Genomic DNA, 26657 nt, shown 5'->3' with positions numbered 1-26657 from the left:
TGATGAAAGGCTCCACTGCCATAAGGGCCCGTAATTCAGATACCCTTCTTGCTGAAGTGACTGCTAAAAGGAAAGCTGTTTTCCAAGAAAGAAATTTTAAGTCTGCAGTAGCAGCTGGCTCAAAAGGAGGTAGAGTGAGTTTCTCCAATCCAAAGTTAAGGTCCCAGGCTGGGGTTGGAGCTCTCCTGGGTGGTCTAAAATTTTGGCCCCTCTGTGGAACTGCTTGAGCAGTGGATGACAGAAGAGGGGAGGTTCTGTGTTATAATGAGTTGAAATGGCTGAGGCGTGGATTTTAATGGAGGAAAAAGACAGGCCCTTGGTGAAGCATCTCAGTTAAGTATTGTAAAATCTGAGGTAAATTGGACGCTGCTGTGCTCATCCTTGAGATTGGTTCCAGGCACAGAATATTTTCCATTTTCAGCATAAGATTTTTTAGTACTCGGCCTCCTTGCCTCTAAAATGATATCCATCACAGGTTTGCTGAGGGATGGTAAAGGAGAGATTAAGTAATTAGACAGGCTGCAAGATTCAGTGTCAGAAGCTGAGGGTGTAGAATCTGGTTCTCCTGCTGAGACAGCAGGGAAGGAGTCTGAGGCAGGTGCCATGGAGCTAACCGTGACACACTGCACAGGAGGGGGTACACCAGTGTTGGCACGGCCAGTCTGGAGCAATCAAAATCATCCTTGGTTTGTCCTGTTTGACTTTTACTAGTACTTTGGAGAGCAGAGGCAGAGGGGGGAAGGCATAGACTGATAGGTTTTCCCAGCTGAAGGACAGAGAATCCATTTTCCAGGCTTGTTTGTGGGGAGTCCTTGTGCAAAATTTGTCCAATTGGTAGTTCTGGGGAGAGGCAAACAGGTCTATATATGGGCTCCCCCATTTGCTTGTCAACATGTTGAAAATCCTTGGTTCCAGTTTCCACTCGTGAGTCCATGAGTTTTCTGCTTAGTCCGTCTGCCAGTGTATTTAATTTTCCTGGCAGGAATTGAGCTTGTAGGTGCACTTGGTAGCTCAAGGCTGTGTTCCACAATGCCATGGCTAGTCTGCAGAGGGGGTAAGAATTTGTACCCCCCTGCTTGTTTATGTACCACTTAACAGTGGTGTTGTCCATCTTTACCATTAGTTGTCCTGGAAAAATGTGGTCCTTGAAGGCTGTCAGAGCATTCTGTACAGCTAATATTTCTTTTTGATTGATATGCAGGTGCATTTGACTTGGGTTCCATTTGCCCTGAATGCACTTCTCTGCCAGGTGAGCCCCCCATGCATAGTCTGAGGAGTCTGTTGTTAGGGTTTGGGCGGCAGGGGGTGCTGTGAAAGGTAGTCCCTTGTTTTGGTGGCAGGCCTCTGCCCACCAAAGGAACTCTAGGCATAGGCAAGGTATGATAGGAATCATTGTTTCTAGGTCTTGAGAATGTTGACACCATAGGCCTTTTAGATACCACTGTAGTTTCCCCATATGCAGTCTTGCATATGGAATTAGAAGAATGCAGGAGGCCATGAACCCCAAGGCTTGCAATATTTGTCTTGCAGATAGCAGGGTTTTTGTGGCCACCTGTTTGAAGTAGGTTGTCAAATGAATTTGTTTCTCTGGCATGAGGTAAGCCATCTGGTAAGTTGTATTCATACTTGCGCCCAGGAATATAGTTTGTTGATAGGGTACCAGGTGTGATTTCTTTTCATTCTTGATGTACCCAAGACAAGTTAGAACCCTTTGTACAAAGGCCAGATGATTCAAAAGTATGTCCTGGCTTTCTGCCTGAATTAGACAATTGTCCAGGTAATGGGTATATTTGAATATTTCTTTGCCTACAAAATGCAACAACTGGAGCTAGGCACTTTGTGAATACCCTGGGTGCAGTAGATAAGCCAAGGGGCAATGCAGAGAATTGATAGCGTGTGTAGCCTGCTTTGAAGCGTAGGTATCTTCTGCAAGATTCCCCGATTGGGATGTGCAGGTATGCTTCTTTTAACTCTATTGTTGCCAACCAGGCATCTTTGCCTAGCATAGGAAGTAATTGGTGAAGAGTCAGCATCTTGAAATTTGGAATCTCCAAAAAGGTGTTTAGAGTAGACAGGTCCAGGACAGGATGCCATGAATTGCCTTTTCTGGGTACCAGGAAAAGTCTTGAGTAGAAATCTTGTCCCTTTTCCTCTTCTGGTACCAGTTGAATAGCCCCCATGCTTAAGAGAGAAAGTACTTGTTTTTGGGCCTCTGCCCACTGATTTGGGGGTAGGTCTGGCCACCCCCTTGGTGTTGGCAACGTGGAAGTGAAATCTGTATCCCTGGGGCACTATATTTAAAACCCATTTGTCCTGAGTAATGAGTTCCCAAGTCTTTGCATGAAGAGCAATCTTTCCCCCCAAAGGGTCAGTCAGTTGATAAGTGCTTGGAAATTTTAAAAGGAAGTCATTGAGACAGTTTACCATAGGGGGGAGTCTTATTATTCCCAGATTTGGAAGTGGAGGCTCCCCACTGCTTAGCTCTGTGTGTCCCCTGGGACTGAAACCTGGGGTTTTTGCTGTGTCTGGGTTTGGCTTGAGAAGACCTGGAAGGGGCTGGAAAGGACCAATTCTTAGAGGGCCAGTGCCTACTAAATCTAGGAGGCTGAACTTGTAAAACATCTTTCACAGTTTGCATAGATTTAGCTTTATCTTCCATCTTTTTAAGAACTTCCTCAGCCTTGTTGCCAAACAGGCGGTCCTGATTTAACGGAGCATCCAACAATTTAGCTTTAACATGATCAGGCAAAGATTGCTCCTTAAGCCAAGCATGCCTTCTGAGCACAGACCCAGTAACAGCAGCCCTGCAAGAGGCCTCTAATGAATCAAAAACACATTGCAAAGTATGTTTTCCAACTTGTTCAGCAAAATGCATTAAATCCTACAATTCTTTATTTTCCACACAGTCAGGAATCAACATCATTTTCTGTTTGAGCAGTCCAATAACATGTTACTGATACTTTAACATATGAAACTGGCAGTTTAAAGCTCTAATGGCCAAGGTTGCAGAAGTGTAAACCTTCTTGCCCCATCTATCCAGCGCCCTGGAGTCTCTATCAGAAGGGGGCAGGATTTTTAGCAGTAGAAGCCTAATGCCCTTGGGCCCATGTGAAATAGTCCCTGGATCTGCAATAGGATTTTTAAAAAGGAACTTGTGGGACTCGGGTACCCTGTAGTATCTGTCAGGTTTTCTGGGAGCAGGAGGCAGGGTATCAGGGGCCAAACTAAATTCCAAAAAAGCATCATCAACAATGTCTAGTACAAGAGGAATAGCTAAAGGCCTATGCTGAGGTAGGAGAAGGAAATCCCTAAGCCTCTTTTTTGAATCAAAAAAATCCTGGCTTTCCCAGTGGAAATGCTCCCTTAGAGTATGTAAGGTTTCCCAAAAAGAAAAATCCTCAGGAGGGGAAGCAGAGGGAATGGAGTCCTCTGCATCACAATCTTCATAAGTAGATAAGGGCAAATCCAGATCATCAGAAGAATCAGAAACAGAATCCTGATCAAAAGATTCATAATCAACTTCAGTCCTAGGCCTCTTAGAAGTGGGGGGAGGTTGGCTACCCCTGATTAGAGTTATTAGATCTTCAGCCATTCTTATTTGTTTTTTAGGCATAGAGGCCTGAGCATGTGGCCTGGGCGTTGTTTTTTAGGCATGGATCGAGATTTAGGCCTAAGTAAAGAAGGAGGCATTGGTTTAATATGCAAGTCCGTAGGCCTGAATACACCCTCAGAAGCCGGTGCCTGCACAGCGGCTCCGGACCCATCCAAAGTAGAGACATCCGCGGGTTCCAAAGTTGAAGCATCTTGCGGCATACCAGACTCTGAATGGGTCTCAGTAGAGGCCTGTGAATCAGAATTAGTGAGTATCAGGGGCTGCAGAAGCGCCTCACTGAGTACCGGCGAACTGGCGACTGGCTTAGGAGAAGCGTCATAGGCAGTTTTGGACCTCGGCAGCCTGTCTCTGTCTTTATCTTTGCGCTTTTTCAGAATCCATGTAGTTGGATGGCTAACCGACGACATTTCTGGATAATTAAACCGAGAACCAAAATATTTAGAGGCGAAAATATACCGACAACGGATAGTGCACTGCTTAAATATAGCACAAAATCGACAGCAAGGTACGTCGTGGTCAGGGCCTAGGCAAGGAATACAGCATGAATGAAAATCTTTATGAGGTATTTGCTTTCCACAAGTAATGCAATTATTAACTTTTACTGACATCGATAAAGATCAAGAAAACGTTTCCCCAAAGGGGTACTTAGCTTTAGTTGAAGACTTCGGTTCTGAAACTCGAAAATGAAAATTTCAGGAGTCGGCCGACTGGCACTTGTGAACTGCTTCTGCTTCGGGCACCGCACAGCAAGAAAGACTGACGTAATGGCGTTGGCTGCATGTTTTATACCCCTGACAACCTGACGTCATGGAAGAAGGGACAGCAACCGACGCAGGACCCAAGACTTTATCAGGCCGACTGAGGCTACCTGCAAGCAGATAACCCAAATGTAATGACTGCAACAGTGAAACACGAAGGACATCATCATAATGCAAGCAAGATGTTACACAGCTTGGGTGGACACCTTGCATGCATTCACTGTTTAATCATATTAACACAATATACCACACTACACATACTGCAGATGCACGCTATCATATTTTGTGTCTCACCGACTTTACTAGCTACATCAAAATAAAGGATAACAAACATTTCACTGAAAAATAAATGTTACTCAAAGGACTCTGTGCTAGGCAGTCATTCTGTAAAAATGTAAAAAGCCAAGCATGTACATGCAACTGCAGTATCAACAATTATTAAATATGAAATTACATTAATAAGAATGTTGTACTAACTAAGTACTAGACATGTAATTACTGAACAGCACATAAAAACGTATTTCAAGGCAGTTTAATGCAGCCGTTTGAAGAGAATAACCTAAAATATTAACCTGGAAAAAGCACAAAAGTAGCATGACAAAAGGTTTCTTCACATAAATATAAATATTCAATTTAAGAACAAGATGGAATATAATCAGAAGCATTTATCTCGCACTATTTGGCAGTGTGATACTCCAAAAGAAAGAAACCACTCACAGCTCCACTTTAATATAACATGTTGTGATATTCAATAAGCTACAATCACTTTACACTGGAGTAAAGTAATGAAATGTTCTGGAAGAGAAAATCAATACAGATGAAGTAGCTATATTATTCTCAGGAATGCTACAAGTGAAATCCAGCCATCAGAGAAAGGGGAGAGAGAGAGAGAACAAATTATTTTCCTCCCTCTCTTTTGGTCATGAGCAGTTTTAATATGCAATATTTTTTAAGGTTCAAAATGATTTAAAAAAACAAAATGAAAGCAAATCAATCAAACCTCATCCTCAGGACAGCAAGTGCGATAAATGAAAAGTAGACGACAGTGATTCAAACATAGAAAAACCTTTGGGATCTAAATTGTCAGGGAAAATCAATCCAACAGTGGGATTGCACTGCTGACTAGAAATAAAAGGGAAATGACAATGATTTTTAAGAGGAACCGCATATTTCTCACTGATGTTCAATTTCTGCAACTATTGGTGTGAAAAACAAAACACACAGACTTGTATAAATGCAGCAATTACTCACACAGCAGTTTTGGCAACTAAATGAAAATTTAATAACACACATCAATAAACAACTCTTCTATGTTTCAATTAAAGTTTAAAATGACTTCTTTTAGATCTAGACTTGAGAAAGAAAAGCAATACCTCTCAACCTCTTAGTGCAAAAAATCTAGACAAAGGCTGGCAAAATATGGGGATAAAGGCCCAAAATAGGAAAAGATTTTGGTACTTGCGTATTATCGCAACCACATTTGTACCGTCATATAATTCCTAATGTATTCGTAAGTACCATAATGTTTGCACAAAATGACTATCTTTGAAGAAAAAGGGGTGTGTAAACTCCTACTTACTATTGTATGACATTGGTTGCGAAACACAAAAAGGAATAATAAACGCGAACAGGTCTTTGTCAACCTACTGCAAGTGAACAACATTGTTCATCCTAAACTGAGCAGAAAAGCAGGGGAACTGCGAACCTGTATGTGTTCTACTTCAGAATCACAACACGGAAATCCTTCTCAATGGGAAAACTGTTTATACCATTGATGTTACACCTACCGTTCAGATAACTTCCCAATAGCAGAAATAATGACTCCACATTTCACTAATATATCAACACTGTCTTGCACGCAAGCAGGTTGTGAAAATACGGTGCAACTATGTGTTTTCACCCCCAGAAATACAGGGACAGCTTAGTTATTCTTACTGAAGTAAGGCTACATAAAAACTATAGTGTTGTTCATTTCAGTATTACTAAATGTAAAATGAAAAAAATGTTTTACAGGAGCAAAAACATAATGAATTATATGACGGCACAAATGTGGTTGCGATAATACTTAAGTACCAAGATTTTAAATATTGCTCTTATAAACTTGGAAAGTTGCTGGAGTAACAGGGTTTGTGTTAACAAATATTTTCTGAAGGACTTGAATTCTGAAACTCAAATGTATGTCATTATTTAGTGACTTCAGTCCTCTGATTAACCCACTGATTTGCCAGAAAACCAAAACATTTATGAGGAATAGACTAAAATATGAGGCAAAAATCTGGACTGTTGAGAGGTATGGCAACTATATTTATTTATTTTACATTTGTTAACCGGGAGGGTCCAAATGGACACAGGTCCATTTTCAGCAGAGGCCCGGGGAGAAAAGCTCCATGTTACACCATTAGTATTTATACATTTCTAAGCTTTCTTAATAACATGTTTAGGTGTTACAATATGTCAAAGTAGTACAAAATGAAAAGTTACACAGCATGTAAAGCATCTAGTAAAATGAGCAATTAGTAGAAAGCTAAAAATTATTTTTTTTCCCTCCATATACATTTTCATTCACAATACATTTATACATTTACAGAGACATAAATGCTAACACCCACACAATGAAAGTATAGGTATTGAGGTAAGACCAATATGAGAAGATGAAGAGATCTAATAAGGTTTACACCTTTTCAGCTACAACTTGTGTCCTTTCTCAGGTACAGATTTAATAGTGTAGTATCCAAGTATTACTATGTTTTACCCTTTCATACTGAGGCTGAGTTTGGAGGAATACGCAAGGATATTAGCAAGGCTATGCAAGGAAAGTGTTAGACAGTAGCAGAATCCTACATGAAACACATGAAATACTGTATATGAAAGGTTTTAATGAATAGCCAATGCTGTACTTACTAAATGAATTAAAATAAGAGATATTTGTGCAATTACATAGAATGGTTAACAGTTAAGATTTTCTTTAAATGTAACACTAAAATAATCTATGACATACTGGTTAAACATTTAAAAAGTACACCAGTTAAGGGATTCTTTGAGTGTTAACACCAGAATAATATGTGAAGTATTGGTTAAGCCATTGCTTAATATTAGGGGAATCCTCTCCATCCGAGTTGTGTGCATATAAATTTTTTTGAATAAATGTAGGACAGCGGGCATTCCATGCTCATCAAACTCAAAATAATTAACAGTTTAACTTTCAAAGATAAAGCCATACAAGAAAAGTATCAGGTCAAGTAAAATGACAAAATGATGTGAATGTTTTATGCCTTTAGAATTAAATGCATTTTCTGTAAATCAGGCATAAAACTACGCACAGCTAAAAGAATAAAATTCAATACTTACTGTGACTTTACGTGGACAGTCATTAGAACACAGGCCACTAAGGACTGGAAAAAATAAAATAAAATACAAAAGATCATTTCTGAGAAAGTTATGAAACAGCACAGTACAGCTTAGACTGCTTAATGACTACATAAAATGTATGGTCTTCATAGAATATAAACTAAAAAATCATAGCAACTAGCTTGCTAGATGATTATTTTAAATATCAAAGTGTACTTTTCATGCAGTGATATTCATTCATTTTCTGATTACCTGTTTAATCCAGTTCAGGGTCACAGGGAGCTGTGGCCTATCCTGACACTCACTGGTAACAACAAGCCAGAGGAACTGTTTTCGTGCTACAAGCACTGTTCCAGCTCTCAGAAACAGAGCACATAACCAGAAATGACTGACGAACTGTAGTTTCTCCTCAGTGCAGTTATGTAACTCCCTGTATACATTACCAGAGTCAGCAGCAACATAAAATGGATATCTAGACTGGATATTAACATAAGCTCTACAGGAACATCAGACCAGAGCTCAGGAGGAGTGCTACAGCTCTGAGTTTATGTGGGCTCAAAACTATTAGGACAGTACCTTCTCTGAATCATGCAACACAAATCCAAAAACAACTTTTAACCAACTTTTCCCAGTGACAGTATCAGTCTGCTTCCTTCCTACAGCACATTTGTAAAAGCAGTTGGCTTTGATTTAAGAAAGTTTCACATTTGTATGAAGGTACCTGCAGTAGAGTATAGCAGCAGCTGATGTGTAAACAGCAATGCACAGGAACACATTCTGTACAGCTTATCAAGACAGTTTTGTTGTCAGTGTCAGGAGGTATTCTACTACTAGTAATTTAGAGAGATAAACACTTCAGTTCAACTTGTATTTTGAAAGGTAAAAAAATAAATGGATAAACTGAGTGGCTGGAATTGTCAGAAATAAAATAAGACAAGTATGCAAAAAAGTGCAGAAGAAAACAAAACTAATCTAGGCAGAACAAAGAGGGCCATCATGGAGCAGATACTTTTTTCTGAAAAAAATAATTTATAGAGTTGTCATAAAATACAAAACAACACAAGAAATCAAGCAAAACAAATACAAGAGAAGATGAAATAAGGAGAGACACCCAGTACATAAAAAAAACACTTCAAACAGGTATATCTTTCTTGCCATTCTTAAAATTTAATTAAAACTTAATTTTTCACTTAATGTATTAAAAAAATTATTACAAATACGTAGGTTAATCCATGTAGTTATAATAAACTATAAATAAAAACTAAAACCATAACTGCTTGAATTTTCTGAGAATTTACTTTTGATGTAAACACAGCACAATAAAGGCAATCTGGATATGGACTACATTCAATTCCTCCGAGTACATGTCATTGCAACCTGTTGTTCACACAGTATATCACAACTTGGCAACCTGGCACATTCTAATGGGTATGCACACCTTCTGGCAGACAGGATCAACACAAGGTTATATCTCTGAAACAATGATATTTTCTATTACATTTGTGGTCAGCAAATCTGGATATTCACTAATAAACTGCAGTTAGGTTGTTCATAGTGCCATGCCAAATCCCTAGCAAAGATTTCCCATTTTGTTTTTGCCTTTTTTCTGAAATTAACATTTCAAATGTGGGAAAACATCACTTTGAAGGACAAACGAATAGTGGCTTAGGTCAGATGTCATACAAACAAGCAAATTACAGTTTTATGTATTAAGCATTCACTTTACATGACATCATCATCATCATCTTTCGGCTGTTCCCATTAGGGGTCGCCACAGCGGATCATCTGTTTCCATTTCTTCCTGTCCTCTGCATCATGCTCTTTCATACCAACCACCTACATGTCTTCTCTCACCACATCCATAAACCTTATCTTAGGCCTTCCTCTTACCTGGCAGCTGCATCCTTTCCCTGACCCTCTAATATATTGATTCCTAATCCTGTCCATCCTAGTCACACCCAGTGCAAATCTTAACATCTTTAACTCTGCCACATCCAGCTCTGACTCCTGCCTTTTCGTCAATACCACTGTCTCCAACCCATATAACATAGCTGGTCTCACTACCCTCTTGTAGACCCTCCCTTTCACTCTTACTGGTACCCGTCTGTCACAAATCACTCCTGACGCTCTTCTCCACCCATTCCCCCCTGCCTGTACTCTCTTCTTCACCTCTCTTCCACACTCACCACTACTCTGAACTGTTGATCCCAAGTAGTTAAACTCATCCACCTTTACCAACTCTACTCCATGCATCCCCACCATTCCTCTACCCTCCCTCTCATTTACACACACACATTCTGTTTTAGCCCTGCTGACCTTCATTCTTCTCCTCTCTAAAGCATATCTCCACCTCTCCAGGGTCTCCTCCACCTGTTCCCTACTCTCACTACATATCACAATGTTATCTGCAAACATCATAGTCCACGGGGCCTCCTGTCTGATCTCATCTGTCAACCTGTCCATCACCACTGCAAATAAGAAAGGGCTCAGAGCTGATCCTTGATGTAATCCCACCTCCACCTTAAATGTATCTGTCACTCCCACCGTAGTCCTCACCAATGTCACACTACCCTCGTACATATCCTGTACCACTCTTACATACTTCTCTGCCACTCCTGACTTCCTCATACAATACCACAACTCCTCTCTAGGCACCCTGTCATATGCTTACTCTAAGTCCACAAAGACACAATGCAACACCTTCTGACCTTCTCTGCATTTCTCCAACAACACTCTCAGAGCAAATATTGCATCTGTAGTGCTCTTTCCTGGCATGAAAACATACTGCTAATCACTAATCATCACCTCCCTTCTTAACCTAGCTCCCACTACTCTTTCCCATAACTTCAAGCTGTGGCTGATCAGTTTTATCCCTCTGTAGTTACTGCAGCTCTGCACATCACCATTATTCTTAAAGATAGGTACCAAAACACTTTTTCTCCACTCCTCAGGCATCCTCTGACTTTCCAAAATTTCATTAAACAATCTGGTTAAAAATTCCACTGCTATTTCTTCTAAGCACCTCCATGCTTCCACTGGTATGTCATCTGGGCGAACAGCCCTTCCATTCTTCATCCTCTTCATAGCTGTCCTTACTTCCTCCTTGCTAATCTGTTTCCTGATTCACTGTCCCCACATCATCCAACCTTCTCTCTCTCTCATTCTCTTCATTCATCAGCCCTTCAAAGTAATCTTTCCATCTACTCAACAGACTCTCCTCACTTGTGAGTACGTTTCCGTCACTGTCCTTTATCACCCTTACCTGCTGCACATCTTTCCCAGCTCTGTCCCTCTGTCTAGCCAATTGGTACAGGTCCTTTTCTCCCTCTTTAGTGTCCAATCTCTCATACAACTCTCCATATGCCTTATCCTTAGCCTTTGCCACCTCTCTCTTTGCCATGAGCCTCATCTCCTTATACTCATGTCTACTTTCTTCATCTCTTTGACAATCCCACCTCTTCTTTGCCAGCCCCTTTCTCTGTATACTCTCCTGTACTTCCTCATTCCACCACCAGGTCTCCTTGTCCTCCTTCCTCTGTCCAGATGTCACACCAAGCACCCTTCTAGCAGTCTCCCGTACTAGCTCTGCTGTAGTTACCCAGCTATTCGGTAACATTCGGAGAACATTCACTTTACATGACAAAAATACAAATATGTCAGCTTGTCATTAAATGAATTTAAAGACATTTTCATAATGAATGAATTAAAGGTATAATGATAGAGCAAAAAACTTGGAAAACCAAAACATGGGTTGAGTCTTTATTCGGTTTCTAAATACAGGAAACACTAATTTCAGCTCATTCTGTCCACATAGTGCCTATTCCTGTGGAATATACCCCTTCTGAGAGGTGTATCCTCCTTGAATGAAAAGTGACACATATAATGACCATAGTAACATACTTCAACTTGTTGCTTTCAGACATGTACACTGTCCCCAGAAAACTTGTATTAGTGCAGTACAGCTGGTCTTTTCCAACACATCACACTCCACAAAAAGCCACCCTCTGTGTGTATGTCTGATGGCCACAGTAATGTATTACTCCCTGTTGCTCTCAGACACTTATACTGTCCAATAAGCCAAATCAATGACCATGTAACACTGATCAAATAAATGACTTTTGCTTACATATTCAGCATCAATGTGTCTCCCGATAGGTAGTGCAACAAGGTGACGGTCAGCATCTTTAAATGCGCGAGCCTATTAGGGTAAGATAGCTTACTAGTGGATGTCCCCTTTAAGGAGAGTAACACAGAAACTAGCAATGATGTCAGAGGTAATGAGGGAAAACTGCACAAAGGATCTGTAAAGTACAGTGCTTTGTTGCATGGCAGTTTTGCAACCTCTGGGTATGAGGAGGGTCCACAGAGGACTCTAGTTGAGTCAGTAGGCCAGAAAGAAAGGAAGAAAGCAATCCACGGAATATCCCTATGAGGGTAGGATCGGGCCCTTGACAGAAGAAGCCCACTGGAGATGTTAAGGCCTGGATATAAGATGAAAGCCATTCTGTTGTTTTCTGATGCTGGAAATTGGGAGAATAGTATTCTGCCATGTATAAATCTTTGAAAATACTGTTTTAGTCTTTCAAAACATGTTTAGAAAGGAATACCACACTTAAGTTTGTTGTGCTGTAAAAAAAAAAGTCTGCCTGAACGATGGCCTTATGTTGGACTATAGACGGACTTTGATAAGAACTACACTTTCATCCTGAATTTCATTTCTTACTAAATGATTTTCAAGGCATAAAGTTGACTATAGTGACTGCTTCATTTGTCATAAACCATCCAGCATACCACAACACACAAACACTCAAAAACAGCTACCTCGTTGAAAACATAGTGACTGCATCCCTTCTTCTACATCAGTCGTTTTATCATCAAACCCTCTTGTCTTTGTATTTTGGTACTTGTATAGGGTTTAATAAAAAACTCATTAGACAAGTAATTTTAATTTGATACTACAGACTGTTGCAATAATACATAAATGGAACAATTTTCAAAAGCATGTCTTTTCTTGGTCTAAGTTCACTTCCAAAATTATTTTATTAGAAAGTGGTATTTATAGGTTTAGATTTGATTTTATTTGTTTGCGTTTGCTATTTTTTATTTGTTGTCACTAAAAATAATAATTTCTTATGATCTGAAAGTAAAATAAATTAAATGGATTCATTATTTTAGTTTCTTTAATGGAATTCTAAAGGCAAGATTCAGTTATACCATGTTCACAGGGCTGGTATGCAAGGGGAAATTAGTTAAAATCTTCTGACGATTTAGCAATAATTTCAGGCTGTTCACTCTGCATGCATTAACATGCATGTTGCCTTGGCTAGTGAAAAAAAAAATGATTGCTTGGTCTAATGAGGATTTTGTACACCCATACTCTGGTCACAAGCTTCATCTGGCCTTACAACCAATGGTCCATCAGACCTCAGGTGGAAAATCCTAATAAGATAGTCAGGTGGAAAATCCTAATAAGATAGTTGGGTCAAAACACACTCATGCTAGCCTTTAGATTTCAGTGCATTACAATCCTAATTTACATACCAGGATGGTACCTTTGTTAGTAGATAAGGCATGGATAGATTTAAGTCTGTATATGCAGTAAAAGGAATATTGCCCTGGCTGTTAAAGCTTCTGCATGGTATAAATACAGACAAACAGATAATAATGAATTAATACTCAGGCACAGAAAATACAGAAGCTCATAATATATGACACTCATGTACAGATCATACAGAAGCTCATCATATATGATAGTCGGCCAATGGCATAGACATTTCTATGGTGATCAGGTGTGCAAGAAATAACACCCTTCCTGATTTTAAATACTGTACAGTATTTTAACTATCAACAGTACACGCACAGGTTTACTATCGAAATGTTGATGATAGGTTCGGCGAACACGGAAATGACAAAAGGCAGTTGCCCGATTTCTGTGTTGCCAAACGTTAAGAGAGCAAGAGTAAATATCAGCAAATGCAACTGTGGATTAGCTGATATGTACTTGATGCTACGCGTAGAGATTATGGTACCGTGTGGACTGTGAAATGCATCCTTTTCCTCAATGTAGTACGACCTCGGAGTTGGAATATATAGTTTGCAGGGGGTGCAGCCTCCTACAGGATGGTGCAAGGAGCTTTCCCCCATGCTAAAACATGAATGCCAGTGTAGGAGTTTAACCTACCTTTGCACCTACACTGACATCACTTTCGATATTTGACATGTGTCAAATCTACTGAATTTGTTCAACAGATTCAATTTTTACACCTACTTAATATGCAGGAATTTGAAGTTTCCTTTTAATGTTCAGTACTTGTTTTTTTGAACTTGGGTATTTTGATAGTAAACCCTCACACAGGTACCACTCACTTTGCATGTCATGTGTACAAAGCTCTCTCTGAAGGTGCTGTGTCCTTCAGCAGGTGACTGTGTTAAGAAGCATATGTATAATTGATACAGCCACCCACATTTCCATATTACTATCAGAACGATTACAAAAAGTGTATGAAGAAATCTTGGGTCACAGGACTGATGTATGCTCCAATGGTACTGGGAAGGCATTAATGCTAGCTGGTGCATCTGAATTCTATTATCTGCATAACAAAAGATAGAGCTAGTAAAGTGGACTTGCAATAAGTACAAATAGACTTGTGTTGCTATGATTTAGTGGACATCTGAGTTGCTGACCTTTGCAACATGATTTTTCCCCAACCGCCCTGGTTGCGATCATAACTCATTTATTAAGTGTTCGAGACACGGATGCCAAGAAATTTACCTTGAGAAAGAGAGTCGTTTGCTGGTCAGTACTGGCAGATTTTACGTTCTGGTGTGGGACCTGACCTTAATAACTTAAGCAGGGTGTCCTTAACATTTGTTAAGGTCGGGTCTCGCACTACCCCAGCACTTAACTGATTTGTCTTTTCCTGAATATCTGAGTATAATTACAGCACTCCATGCACTACACAGTAGTAACATGTGTTTGCAGGTTAGCTGTGTGTTACAAAACCCACTGTAATGATGCCCAGTGGATTCTATCCCCATACATGTAAACATACTAAACAGACATCTGCTTATAACTACTAAAAGAAAGTCGAGTTGTTTGAAAACCATTTTAAGAAGCTGTGCTTCTCCTACATGAATAATAAAATTTCACAAACCAAGCAGTTTTAAATTCAAACACATATACAAGGAAGTACACAAAGTTTTTGCAACTTTATCTTGTGAATAGTTTCCCTTTGGCAACAAGTACCTAATTTCATGGTGAATACACTGGTGATACTTTAGCTACACTGTCTAGAAATGCAAGTCTCAACCCTACACACAGACATGACGCTTCGGACACCAACAGCCTCACTCACCTATATCTAGAGAGAAAGAAAAAGCTTGATTCAAATTTGATATTCGTTTCTAGTTTGACGCAAGTAAATGGTCACCAAATTCGAGTATGTCAGTTCTGTTACTTTTTAAAACAATAAAAGCATTTAGTAAAAGTAAGTTCACTGACACATACTCATTTTGTGGTTATTTACTTATTACTTGAAAAAATAACATTGTGCACACTGGATCTATCCCCTTGGGCTTAAGTTCAGAAAAGGCATGATAAATGTACCATTTAAAATTAAGAAAGAATACCTAAACAGTACCTCAACGGGACTAAAGGCAAGAGAAAGAGAGAATAGTGGAGAAAAAATAAGAGATAGACATTGGGGCTAGTAAATGGTGTGTGTGTGATCATCACATCTTATGAATGTGTACAGGTTAAAGACGTGAGGCTATATTGTTACATGAGTTCACATTAACTTCACACTTTTAATGTGACAAATAAGTAAATGATGAAATCTGTTAATGGTAGACTGTGTAATGATCTACTGCAAAAATGCATGGGCAGCAACATGTGAGTTAAGAGTACACATACATGTGCTACCCATGGATGGTGGCCAAGCTGAGTATAGTTAAAAAGTACAGTTTTGTACCTACCATAAATGTAGATGTTCGAGTGTAAACACTGCTGCAGTCATTACACATGGGTTATCCTGCCGTCAGGCGGTTCCCCAGTCGGCCTGAGTTCCAAAGTCTTGTTCCGGCATCGGTTGCTGTCGCCTCCTCCCTGACGTCAGTGCAACAGGGGTATATAAGATGCAGTCGATGCCATTTTCTTCAGTTTTTCTTGCCCCAGATGTCAGGTGCCCCCAAATAGGTACGCAATTCAAATTGCTAATAAAACATACATAAGAAAAGCAAACAACAACTTTCAGTTACCAGCAAATACTCCCCATAGGTAGTAAAGGGTAGAAGGCATAGGTACGTACCAGCAAGTAAGAGGGGAAGGAGGGAGGGTAACCTGGACTGCAGCAATGTTTACACTTGAACATCTACATTTATGGTAGGTACAAAACTGTACTATGTTCATTGTGTTACACTGCTGCAGTCATTACACTTGGGTGGAATCCCAAAGCTGAGGTAGGAAGGCTGGTTCTATAAGGCATTAGGGGTGGCTATAAGGCCCTGCAGCACAGCAGTGGTGAAGCCGGCTCTGGATTTGGAGTATAAAGGCAAATGGTAATGCTTGGTGAAGGTATGCACAGAACTCCATGTTGCTGCTTCCAAAATATGCTTGGTAGGTACTCCTCTGAAGTAGGCAGCTGAAGTGGCTGTTGCCCTGGTGGAGTGAGATCTAATGCTGCTAGGTAAAGGTTTCTCATGGTGAGAATAGCAATGTCTTATCCATTTTGAAATAGTCTGTTTTGAAATGGCTTTGCCCTGTGCTCCTGCAGCATATGCTACCAATAATTGCTCAGATTATCTGAAAGCTTTGGTTTTGTCCAAGTAGAAGGATAACTGCCTGTGAATGTCCAAAGAATGTAGTAGTTTCTCCCCCTTGTTCTGTGGTCTTGGATAGAAAGTTGGCAAATGAATAGTTTTGTTTAGAGCCACACTTGATACCACCTTTGGCATAAATGCATGGTTAGTTCTTAAAGACACCCTGTCCTGGTGGAAAATGAGGAGAGGTTCCACTGCCATTAGTGCCTGTAATTCTGAAACTCTTCGTGCTGATGTTATTGCCAGTAGCAGAGCAGTTTTCCAAGATATGTATTTTAATTCTGCTGTATTAGCTGGCTCAAAAGGAGGGAAAGTTAATTTTTCCAAAACAAAGTTGAGGTCCCAAGTTGGGGTAGGTGCTCTACGGGGCAGTCTTATGTTTTTAGCCCCTCTGAGGTACTGTTTGAGCAAAGGATTAGAAAAAACTGGTGGATCTGTGTTGTAATGAGCAGAAATGGCTGAGGCGTGGATCTTGATTTATGAGAAGGAGAGGCCCTTGTCCAGCATCTCAGTTAAATATTGAAGTATCTGAGGAATGTTTGGGACAAGAGGGTCAAGGCTGTGCGCCTGGTTCCAGGCACAGAATCTCTTCCATTTATCTGAGTAGCTTTCCTGGTGCTAGGCCTTCTGGCCTCCAGAATGACATCCATAACAGCTTTGGAGAGAGGCATTGCTTGCTTGACTAAGGAATTTTCCATGCAGCTAGGTTTAAGGTCTTTAGCTGGCTGTGAAGTATCTGACTGTTGTGCTGTCAGCAAATGTGGGATTTGAGGCAAAATCCAGGGTGGTTCTTGTACTAAGTTCTTTAAGATTGGGTACCAGTGCTGGCGTGGCCATTCTGGTGCAATCAGGATCATCTTTGGCTCTTCTTGCCTGGCTTTTATGAGTACCTTTGGAAGGAGAGGTAAAGGAGGGAAAGCGTATACTTGTAGGTTTTTCCAGCTGAATGAGAGGGCATCCACTTTCCATGCTTGTGGATGGTAAATCCATGTGCAGAATTTCTGTAGCTGGCAGTTCATTGAGGATGCAAACAGATCTATGTCCGGGCTCCATCATTTTTGTGTTATATTTTTGAATACTTGTGGATTTAATTCCCATTCCTGGGGATCCATGATGTTTCTGCTTAGGTCATCTGCCAGTGTGTTTTTCTTTCCTGGCAGGAATTGTGCTTGCAGATGAACTTGGTAGTCTACAGCTGTGTTCCACAAGGTCATGGCTTGTCTGCAGAGGGGGTAGGAGTGCATGCCCTCTTGCTTGTTTATGTACCACATAACTGTGGTGTTGTCTGTCTTTAGTAGTAGTTGTTCTGGATGCGGCAGGTCCTTGAAAGCTGTAAGTGCATTTTGTACAGCTAGCATCTCTTTTTGATTGATGTGAAGATGCCTTTGCTCTGTGGGCCACTCGCCCTGAATACATTTTCCTGCCATGTGTGCTCCCCAGGCGTAATCCGATGCATCTGTTGTCAGTGTTTGCCTGGCTGTGGGTTGAGTAAAAGGCTGTCCCTAGAGGAGGTGACAAGCTTGAGCCCACCATCGAAACTCCTGTTGAAGGCAAGGAATTAGTGGTATAACTTGTTTCCAAACTTTGACAGTGTTGAGACCATACACTCTTTAGGTACCATTGTAGTTTCCTCATATGCAGTCTGACATATGGAATTAGTAGTATGCAAGATGCCATGTAGCCCAAGGCCTGCAGAATTTTTCTTGCAGGGAGTTGGGTCTTTGTTGCCATCAATTGAAAGTATTGAGTCAGTTGTCCTTGCTTGTCTGGCGTGAGATAAGCCATCTGGGCCATTGTGTTCAAGCTGGCACCCAGGAATGTTATCTGTTGTGAGGGCACTAGTTTTGATTTTATTTTGTTTACTGTGTACCCCAGGCAACTTAATAACTTTTTTATGAACGCCATATGCTTTAGAAGAATGTCCTTGCTCTCTGCTTGAATCAGGCAGTCGTCCAGGTATAGATAAATATGAATTCCTTTTTGTCTGCAAAATGCAATTACTGGTGCCAGGCACTTTGTGAAGACCCTGGGGGCAGTAGATAAGCCAAAGGGCAGTTCAGAGAATTGATAGTGCATTGAACCAGCTAGAAATCTGAGGTATCTTCTGTAGTTATGTCTGACAGGGACATGCAGGTATGCCTCCTTGAGGTCCAAAGTCACGAGCCAAGCTTTCTTGCCCAGCATGGGAAGAAGCTGCTGTAGTGTCAACATTTTGAATTTTGGAACATCCAGGTAAGTGTTTAGAGAAGAAAGATCCAGAATGGGTCTCCAGGCTTTGTCCTTTCTGTGAACCAGAAAGAGTCTTGAATAAAATCCTTGTCCTTGCTCCTGTGGTGGTACCTTTTGAATAGCTCTTATGTTCATGAGTGCTGTAATTTGTTTTTGAGCCTCTGCCCATTGATTTGGTGGCAGATTTGGCATTCTTTTTAACCTTGGCAAAGTGTGAAATTGGAACCTGTAACCTTGAGATACAATGTTGAGAACCCATTTGTCATTGGTGATGCAAAGCCAATTGTGATAGAAAAGTGCCAGTTTTCCTCCTAAGGGGGCTGCCAAGAGAGAACTGTTTGGCAGCTGTAGTGGGAAGTCATTGAGGCTGCTTTTTATAAGGTTGTGGTCTGTCTTCCCCTTCTTTCTGGCCTGGTGTACCCCATTGTCGAGGCCTGTAAGGACCTTGTGCTTGACCTCTACCACTTGGACATCTGTATCTGCCTCTTTGAGGTCTGTCTGTGATTGGAAAGGACCAATTCTTTGTTGGACAATTTCTGCTAAAACGAGGAGGCTGAACCTGTAAGAAATCCTTCACCGTTTGCATGGATTTTGCCTTATCCGCCATCTTCTTTAATACCTCCTCTGCCTTAACTCCAAACAACACATCCTGCTTAAAGGTGCGTCCAATAATTTTGCCTTAACCTGATCTGGTAATGTATGTTCCTTTAGCCAAGCATGCCTTCTAATGACAGAGCCTGTAACTGCTGCTCTACAGGAGGCCTCTAAGGAATCAAACCCACATTGCAAAGAATGTTTTCCCACTTGTTCAGCTGCATGTGATAAATCCTGCATTTCTTTAAAATTAGGAGGATCTGAAACTGGAAGCATCTTTTGTTTCAACTGAGACATCAAAAATTGCTGATATTTATAGCATGTGAAACTGGCAATTTAAGGCTCTCATTGCTAAAGTTGCAGACGTATATACTTCCTTTCCCCATCTGTCTAATGCTCTGGAATCTCTGTCAGAGGGAACTGGGTTTTTTGCTGATGAGGCCTTAATCCCTTTGGGTCCCTGAGAAATAGTTTCAGGGTCAGCAACAGGGCTTTTATACAGAAATTTGAGAGAGTCAGGGACTCTAATATCTATCAGGTTTAACTGGGGCTGGAGGTAAGGAGTCAGGGTTTAAGCTGGATTCAGTGTACACATCATCCACAATATCTAACATTGGTGGAATAGCAAGGGGTCTGTGTTGAGGCAACAAAAGGAAGTCTCTGAGCCTTTTCTTGGATTCTGAGTAATCCTGGCCTTCCCAATGGAAATGCTCCCTCATGGTATGTAAGGTCTCCCCAAAGGAGAAGTCCTCAGGTGGAGAGGCTGATGGAATAGATTCCTCAGCATCCGAATCCTCATAAGGGGGTAAGGAATACCCTAGGTCTGAGGATGAATCTGAAGAAATGGACACCTGGTCAGAAGATTCATAATCTGCATCCTGTCTGGGCCTTTTATCAGGAGGGGGATGGGACACCCTGATCAGGGTGATTAGGTCTTCGGCCATTTTGAGCATTTGTTTCTTAGGCATGGAAGCCTGTCCTGGAGAATGCTGTATCTGTTTCTTTGTTTTTAATGGGGCCTTAGACTTATCAGAGGGTTTTAATGGTTAACTGGGTAGGTCTGAAGACACCCTCTGAAGCTGTGGATTGCTCAGCTACTTCGGTTCCCTCAGAAGGGTTAGTTTCGGTAGGCTGAAAACACAGAGCATCCGAAGGCCCAGCCAGCTCCACATGGGAGTCAGAGGTGGTCTGTGGTTCTGTGGATGCGGTCGTCAGGGGCTGCGTAGGCACCTCGCTGAAAACCGGTGACTGGTCTAGAAGAGGCCTCGTCGTCAATTTTGGGCCTCGGATGCCTATCCTTGTCTTTGCGCTTTTTATGTAATCCGGTCGTCGGAAGTTCCGATGGCATGGTGTAATTGAATTTTCTACCAAAATAATGTCGGACAAAATCAAACCGACGTTTAATAGTGCGCTTTTTAAACCTAGCATAAAACCGACAACCAGTGACGTTGTGGTCTGGGCCTAGGCATGGAATACAATAGGAGTGGAAATCCTTATGTGGTATTTGCTTCCCACAAGAAATACAGTTATTAACTTTTACTGACATTGGTCTGAGGCAAGAAAAAGTTTCTCCAATGGGGTACTTAGCTTTGTAGAAGACTTCGGTTCTGGATTCAGAATGAAAATCTCAGGAGTCGGCTGACCGCCACTTGCGAACTGCTTCTGCTTCGGGCACCGCGCGGCAAGAAAGACTGAAGAAAATGGTGTCGGCTGCATCTTATATACCCCTGTCGCACTGTCGTCAGGGAGAAGGTGACAGCAACCGATGCCAGACCAAGACTTTGGAACTTAGGCCGACTGGGGAACCGCCTGACGGCAGGATAACCCAAGTGTAATGACTGCAGCAGTGTAACACGATGAACATCTGCTAACAGTATCCGTCTATCGACTGATGGTCTACTGGGAGCAGGCAAATGGGAAAAAAAGCAATATTAACAATATCCAAAGAAATAATACTGCACTTATAACAGTGTTTAAACCTCGAATTACAGGTTTCTGGAACACTACAGCATCAGCATTATTGCAATCCATTTAGATAGCAGGCACTTCAGATGGTTTTATCATTTCTGCAGTGTTATCTTAGCATTCTAAGTCACAGTTCTTGTACAATAGTTTTACTGTACTTCAACAGCTAGGAAAGGTTTTCTCTGTCATTTCCACTGTTAATAGCTCACATATAGACTGACTCAACAAATGACTTTCAGAATGTTACTTCATCGACTAAGAGAGTCATGCTACGGTGCTTGAACAATTTGTTCAAACCTTCACTCTGTGTCTTTACTTACAGAATTGTAGAGAATGACTTGTTCAACAAAGGAGGGGAAGGTTACTCAAAGTACTGTTGGGGAAATCAGTATAGAATTACATTTTTTACCATGCAACAGTAGCTAAACTGTGCTGTGGTGGTACAGCGGTAGCGTTGTTGTCTCACAGCAAGAGGTTCTCCTGTTCGATTCTCAGCTGGAGTGCCTTCTGTGTGGAGTCTGCATGTCCTCCCCACGGCCGAGTGGCCTCTGAAAGACATGCGTGAATGGGTGTGCCTTCGCTAAAGGTTGGGCATCAGGCTGGCAACTCGGCACCATAAAAATCGACTGCCAATAATTAGCGGACCGGAGTTCCGCTGTGGTGACCCCTAACCGGGAAAAGCCGAAAAGACAACAAACAAACAGTAGCTAAACTGCATATTAACATCTCACTGGTGTTGGCAAGGGAATAGACTACACATAAGGGAATAAGCACATTTCACGTTTCTGATGTAATGTGCACTAAGCGAGTGATTCTGGAGTAAGTGTGCATATTATGGAATTTTTTAAAACTGGTCCGAACTATATTATAGGTACATCTGGTAAGACAATCTGCTAATCTGAGATCAGACAAACAGAAGCAGTCAATTAACAACATCATAAATAAAGCTACACCTTCTGAAAACATAAAATACTTAACTAGCCTAGTCACAGAGTAACAAAATAGGAATAAAGGAGCTTCCACTGACATTCCACCTAACAATGGCTATCACCTTTTCTTATCGCAGGTATCAAACAGGCATGACACACTTCTTCACCCATAAACCATAATAGACATGCTTACTGTAAAAATAGTGGGTGAGCGGGCTGCAGCTGCGATTACTCTGAGAAATGTTGTGCCCCTGCTTCCTTGTGGATTCTATGTTCGCATGCACGGTTATTCCACTTCTGCCAGGGCGTGGGGTGAAACTACTCTCTTGCAGATGAGCTATCAAGAGTTGTGCTTTATTGTTCCTAAAGGCCTGGAGCAGGAAATGATCAATAGTCTTTGTTGATGATTACTCATCAAGAACCTGTATTGGGTCACATAACTAAAAAAACAGTAAGTAACTGCTTCTTCAGGAACAGAACATACTGCATGGTATCAAGGGGTGGGATAAGCTCAACCACTCTGTCTTCTGGCCGTCCTTTTGGTGTTTACAATGGGTACTGAGTCACTTCATTCCAGCTGAGCTCACTAAAATGCTTGAATGCTGACTACTACTTATCCACTATCTCCCTAGGTTGCCACCTTTTAACTTTTTACAGACAAAGAATTTTAATCTGGTTTTGAAGTAAACAGTCCAATACTGGAAATCACAGCCTGTTGTGCTGTTCCACCTTACAAATATTCTAACCCCTGTCCTAATGTGATGTCAGCCTGTTAGGATCATGTTGTCTCTTCATGCTCACCACATCTGGCTGCAGACTGCTTGCTTTGTGTGATACTGAATTTTATTGCTCTCTCAAGCTTTCTTCAACTTACAGCCGGCCTTAGGCACAGGCCAACCAGGCAGCCGCCTACAGTGCCACTCTAGCAGGGGTGCTTTTCCAGTAAGCTGGATGGTATAGGAAGGCCAGGATGGGGGCACAGTGTGGTGTTGGGGGGGCTGTGGAGACCTTTTACTTAGGGCATCAGTTGACCAAAGGCCAGTCAACTCACACTGCCTCTTCTGACTTAACTGCCACTGAAGTGACCACCAGCGTGCTGAAGCATGGGAGAAATCTGTACAGAGCAGCAAGCAGTAGTATATTTAAGCAGACACCCCTAAAGAGATAACAATACACAAGTGTCTTCATAGACTGTATAACTACATGATACTGTATCATATAACACTTTGATGTTCTTGTGTCTGGTTTGGGCCAGCAGTGAAGTGGTCTGCCTTAACTGGACCCTCCTGACCATCAGCTTCTCAGATAATGGCCCTATACTCCTCATGCCAAACCACAGACGAGGTCAGATTTGGCCACTGGGAAGATGTCATTCTGACAGGTATGGGTACCTTATGCTCCACACCTCTCAATAGAAGGCACACATACTGCTGAAGCAGAGTCTGCAAACCTAGACTTATTGGGGGCTTCCATATCTCACCCTCAAACTACACCATTTATGTACTATCAGAGGAGAGCGGCAGTTCATCAGTCTGTCTCAGCTACTGTACCATCCAATCTCCGACAGGTAACAACCAAATATTCAGCTGAACTGCCCAACATGGTGTGTGGGTGGGTGTCACATTTTAGAATGGTAAAAACTTTTGGAATGTGCAAAATGACAAATGCCACATTTCATACCAATTTTACAACAAAATATCTAGCATCTTTTTAGTCAGCATAGCCCTAGTATATTGAAATATATGCATATGGTGGATTTTACAACTTGTAGCTACTGTTTTTAGTTTGCACAAAGTTTTTTTTTCTCCTGTGGATGAAAGAAACATGAATTATACTGAAGAAGCATGTAAAATGTGTAGAGTGAGCATTTGTCATCAAGTAGTACATAGTGCTACAAAGTTTTAAAGCTTTGTTTGCAAAGTTAAGTCCTGTATACATTTGGGATTAGGAAACTGCATGCTAAGCTAAAAAATTGTCATCATTAAGAAGAATTTTTCTCAAATGGATAATTAGGAGTGACGTACTTATAACTTAGTATGTGTGTTGTCCTTCAATCTTCCCCACTGAAGGGTTACGAATTTGACCCTCAGGTCCGACTCGGCCACATCTTCCAGACATCAGATCTCATTCTTGAGCTCCTCCCTCTTCCCGTAACGTACCACGCTACTTCTAACTCCTCAGATCGAGTTTGCTACCTATGTCTACTGATATACAGAGACAGGACAGATACGAAGGAACAATAACTGAAACCTTGGAACTCAAAGTTCCTATAATGTACAATATCTTTCTGGAAAATATAAGGCCAGGGGAAGGTTGGGAGAGAAGGTGAGGAAGAATTAAGGAGGACAACACTTGTACCAAGTTATGGTAAGTACATAACTCCTATGATGTTGTCCTTTTCATTCTTCCTCACTGATGGGTAGCGTCCCCAGCTACATAATTCTTGGGAGGCCCTCAAAGTAGGCTGCGTCGGAGCACTGTCTCCTGGAGAGAAAGTCCACTTGCAAAAAATGTCAGAAAAATATAAGTGTTGGATCAACTGAGTGCAGCACAGCTATCAACTACAGAAGTTCTGGAGGAAGATCAGATGAAGTATCCATAGGTCTAGCAGAATGGCTCTAGTAGGGCGAGGCAATTTTAGACCACTTCTATAGTATAATTCAGCTAGATATAGTCAACAATCTATTTGGTCAGGATAATTCTGGAAAACAGTAGACACAAAAAGGGTAGGAAAAAAAGGTATACAAACTGCTAGTTAGACTCTGTATATTTCACTCTGCAATGATAAGAAAAACAGTAGATGTCTGCATGTCAAAGAGGTGAACAGATATTCCCCCTAGTAAGAAATATTTGAAAACAAGACCGACAATGTGTAGACTGAATAATGCCAGATCCTGTGGCTACTCAAGTCACAATGGAAGGATCCATATGGGAGACACCCCTTCTTAAGACAAATAATGTTAGGCGACTTGGAACACAAGGCTGGCTTAATACGTTTCTGGGGTTGGCCCCAACAGAATAACTCTAAGAACCCAAAGTAAATGGAGTCTTTATAGGGGGTCTGTGCTGAAAGATTACTTTTATAAAGGCTTTGCATAACCTGGAAATAGACAAAGGAGGTGATAAATAACCATAATGATAATTAGGCATAGCAGCTAATTGTAGTTTCACCATAGAAGGGATAAATTTGTCTTTTCCTAAAAGGAGTGGAAATGAGGAAAAGGTTCACAACAAAGTGTGAAAAAAGGGGCCAATGATCTCTTTTGATGCCTCTACAGGAAAAATCTTCCATATTTACTCCCTTATGCCTTCGGACAGGGGTCTTGTGGAAGGCCAACATAATGTCACAAACAAGGGAAGTAAGGGTGGATCATTGTACTATCACTGAAGTGGAGAGCAGAGCGGTAACCAGACAGCATGAAGGTTTGAATACTGGATCCCAGATGGGAGAGATGGGGAACCCCTAAATGGGCTCCAGAATCTATGGAGGATATTTTAGATGGGAGACAGTAATTCCTGCACTTGTTTGTCGGACAAGTAGAAAGGTCACAGCAAAGTTGGCTACAACTGCTGAAAACAAATTCAGACGACTTGATTGAGAGACCATAAGTGAGGAACCAGAATGGACTGGCAGAGTCTGCTGCAAGATCTTTGGATATAGCCAGCATATGTGCTGCAATCAGAAAACTGTCTGACGATATCACCCATTCTTAGACACTGATGGCCTCTCTGCAGAGAGGGTAAGAATGGATTCCCCCCACTTAGTTGGTATGCCAGGCTCCTCAGCTACTGCCAGTATGCAACATAATAGTCTCGGGGGAGTGCCCTGAAAACCTTGCAAGGTTAGAAAAGGGAAAGGGATTGCTCCCATCCCGAGGACATAAAAATCTAACTTGGCTTAAGGGGGGGGCCACAAGACCTGGTCTCACTTTCCCTGAAATGCCCCCCCACCCCACTGAAAAATGTCCATGGTCATTCATGGCTATGGAGGAGGCAGAGAAACAGCTAGATTAGTGGAGGTGTAGTCTGACTGAGTCATGCAGCGGGTATGATGTTTACGAATTTGAGTGAGTGTTACAGGAGTAGGCAGAGACTGAGAAGAATAGACTACTGACCTGTAAAAAGCCACTGAAGGAGCCACATAAGAACACCCTTGTTAGGGGGACTAGTATTATGACATGAGACTAAGAGTATGGAAGGTCAGTATTGTTTGAGGGGACGTAAATGACAGCAACTCCCTTACCGGATTTCTTAATGATGTGACTCAGTGAAGAGCAAAGGATAATATCTGGTCCATGATATCTCAAGGAAGTTTATGCCTTAGGAATTCTGTATTGGGAATAGTTTCCATTTGGCCAGATTAACTGTAATGCCGAGAGGTCTGGAGATCTGACAGAAAGGCAA

The 26657-nt window shown here is 41.4% G+C and overlaps 1 protein-coding gene across 1 annotated transcript in view; it reads right to left on the bottom strand.

The window, feature by feature from the left end:
- Positions 1–26657, bottom strand: part of LOC122810136 (T-cell immunomodulatory protein-like) — a gene marked incomplete at its 5' end in the record, with an annotated part of 1692898 nt that overhangs the window by 661959 nt on the left and 1004282 nt on the right. The window contains one exon of the mRNA XM_044081610.1: positions 7720–7763. Coding sequence (XP_043937545.1) covers positions 7720–7763 — 44 coding nt within the window. The remainder of the gene's footprint in view (positions 1–7719; positions 7764–26657) is intronic.

The sequence above is a fragment of the Protopterus annectens genome, chromosome 8.part1 (assembly GCF_019279795.1).
Source record: "Protopterus annectens isolate FY-2018-M chromosome 8.part1, PAN1.0, whole genome shotgun sequence".
NCBI lineage: Eukaryota > Metazoa > Chordata > Ceratodontiformes > Protopteridae > Protopterus > Protopterus annectens.
Note: the sequence above shows the minus strand (reverse complement) of the source record. Positions and strands in the feature narration are given on the sequence as shown.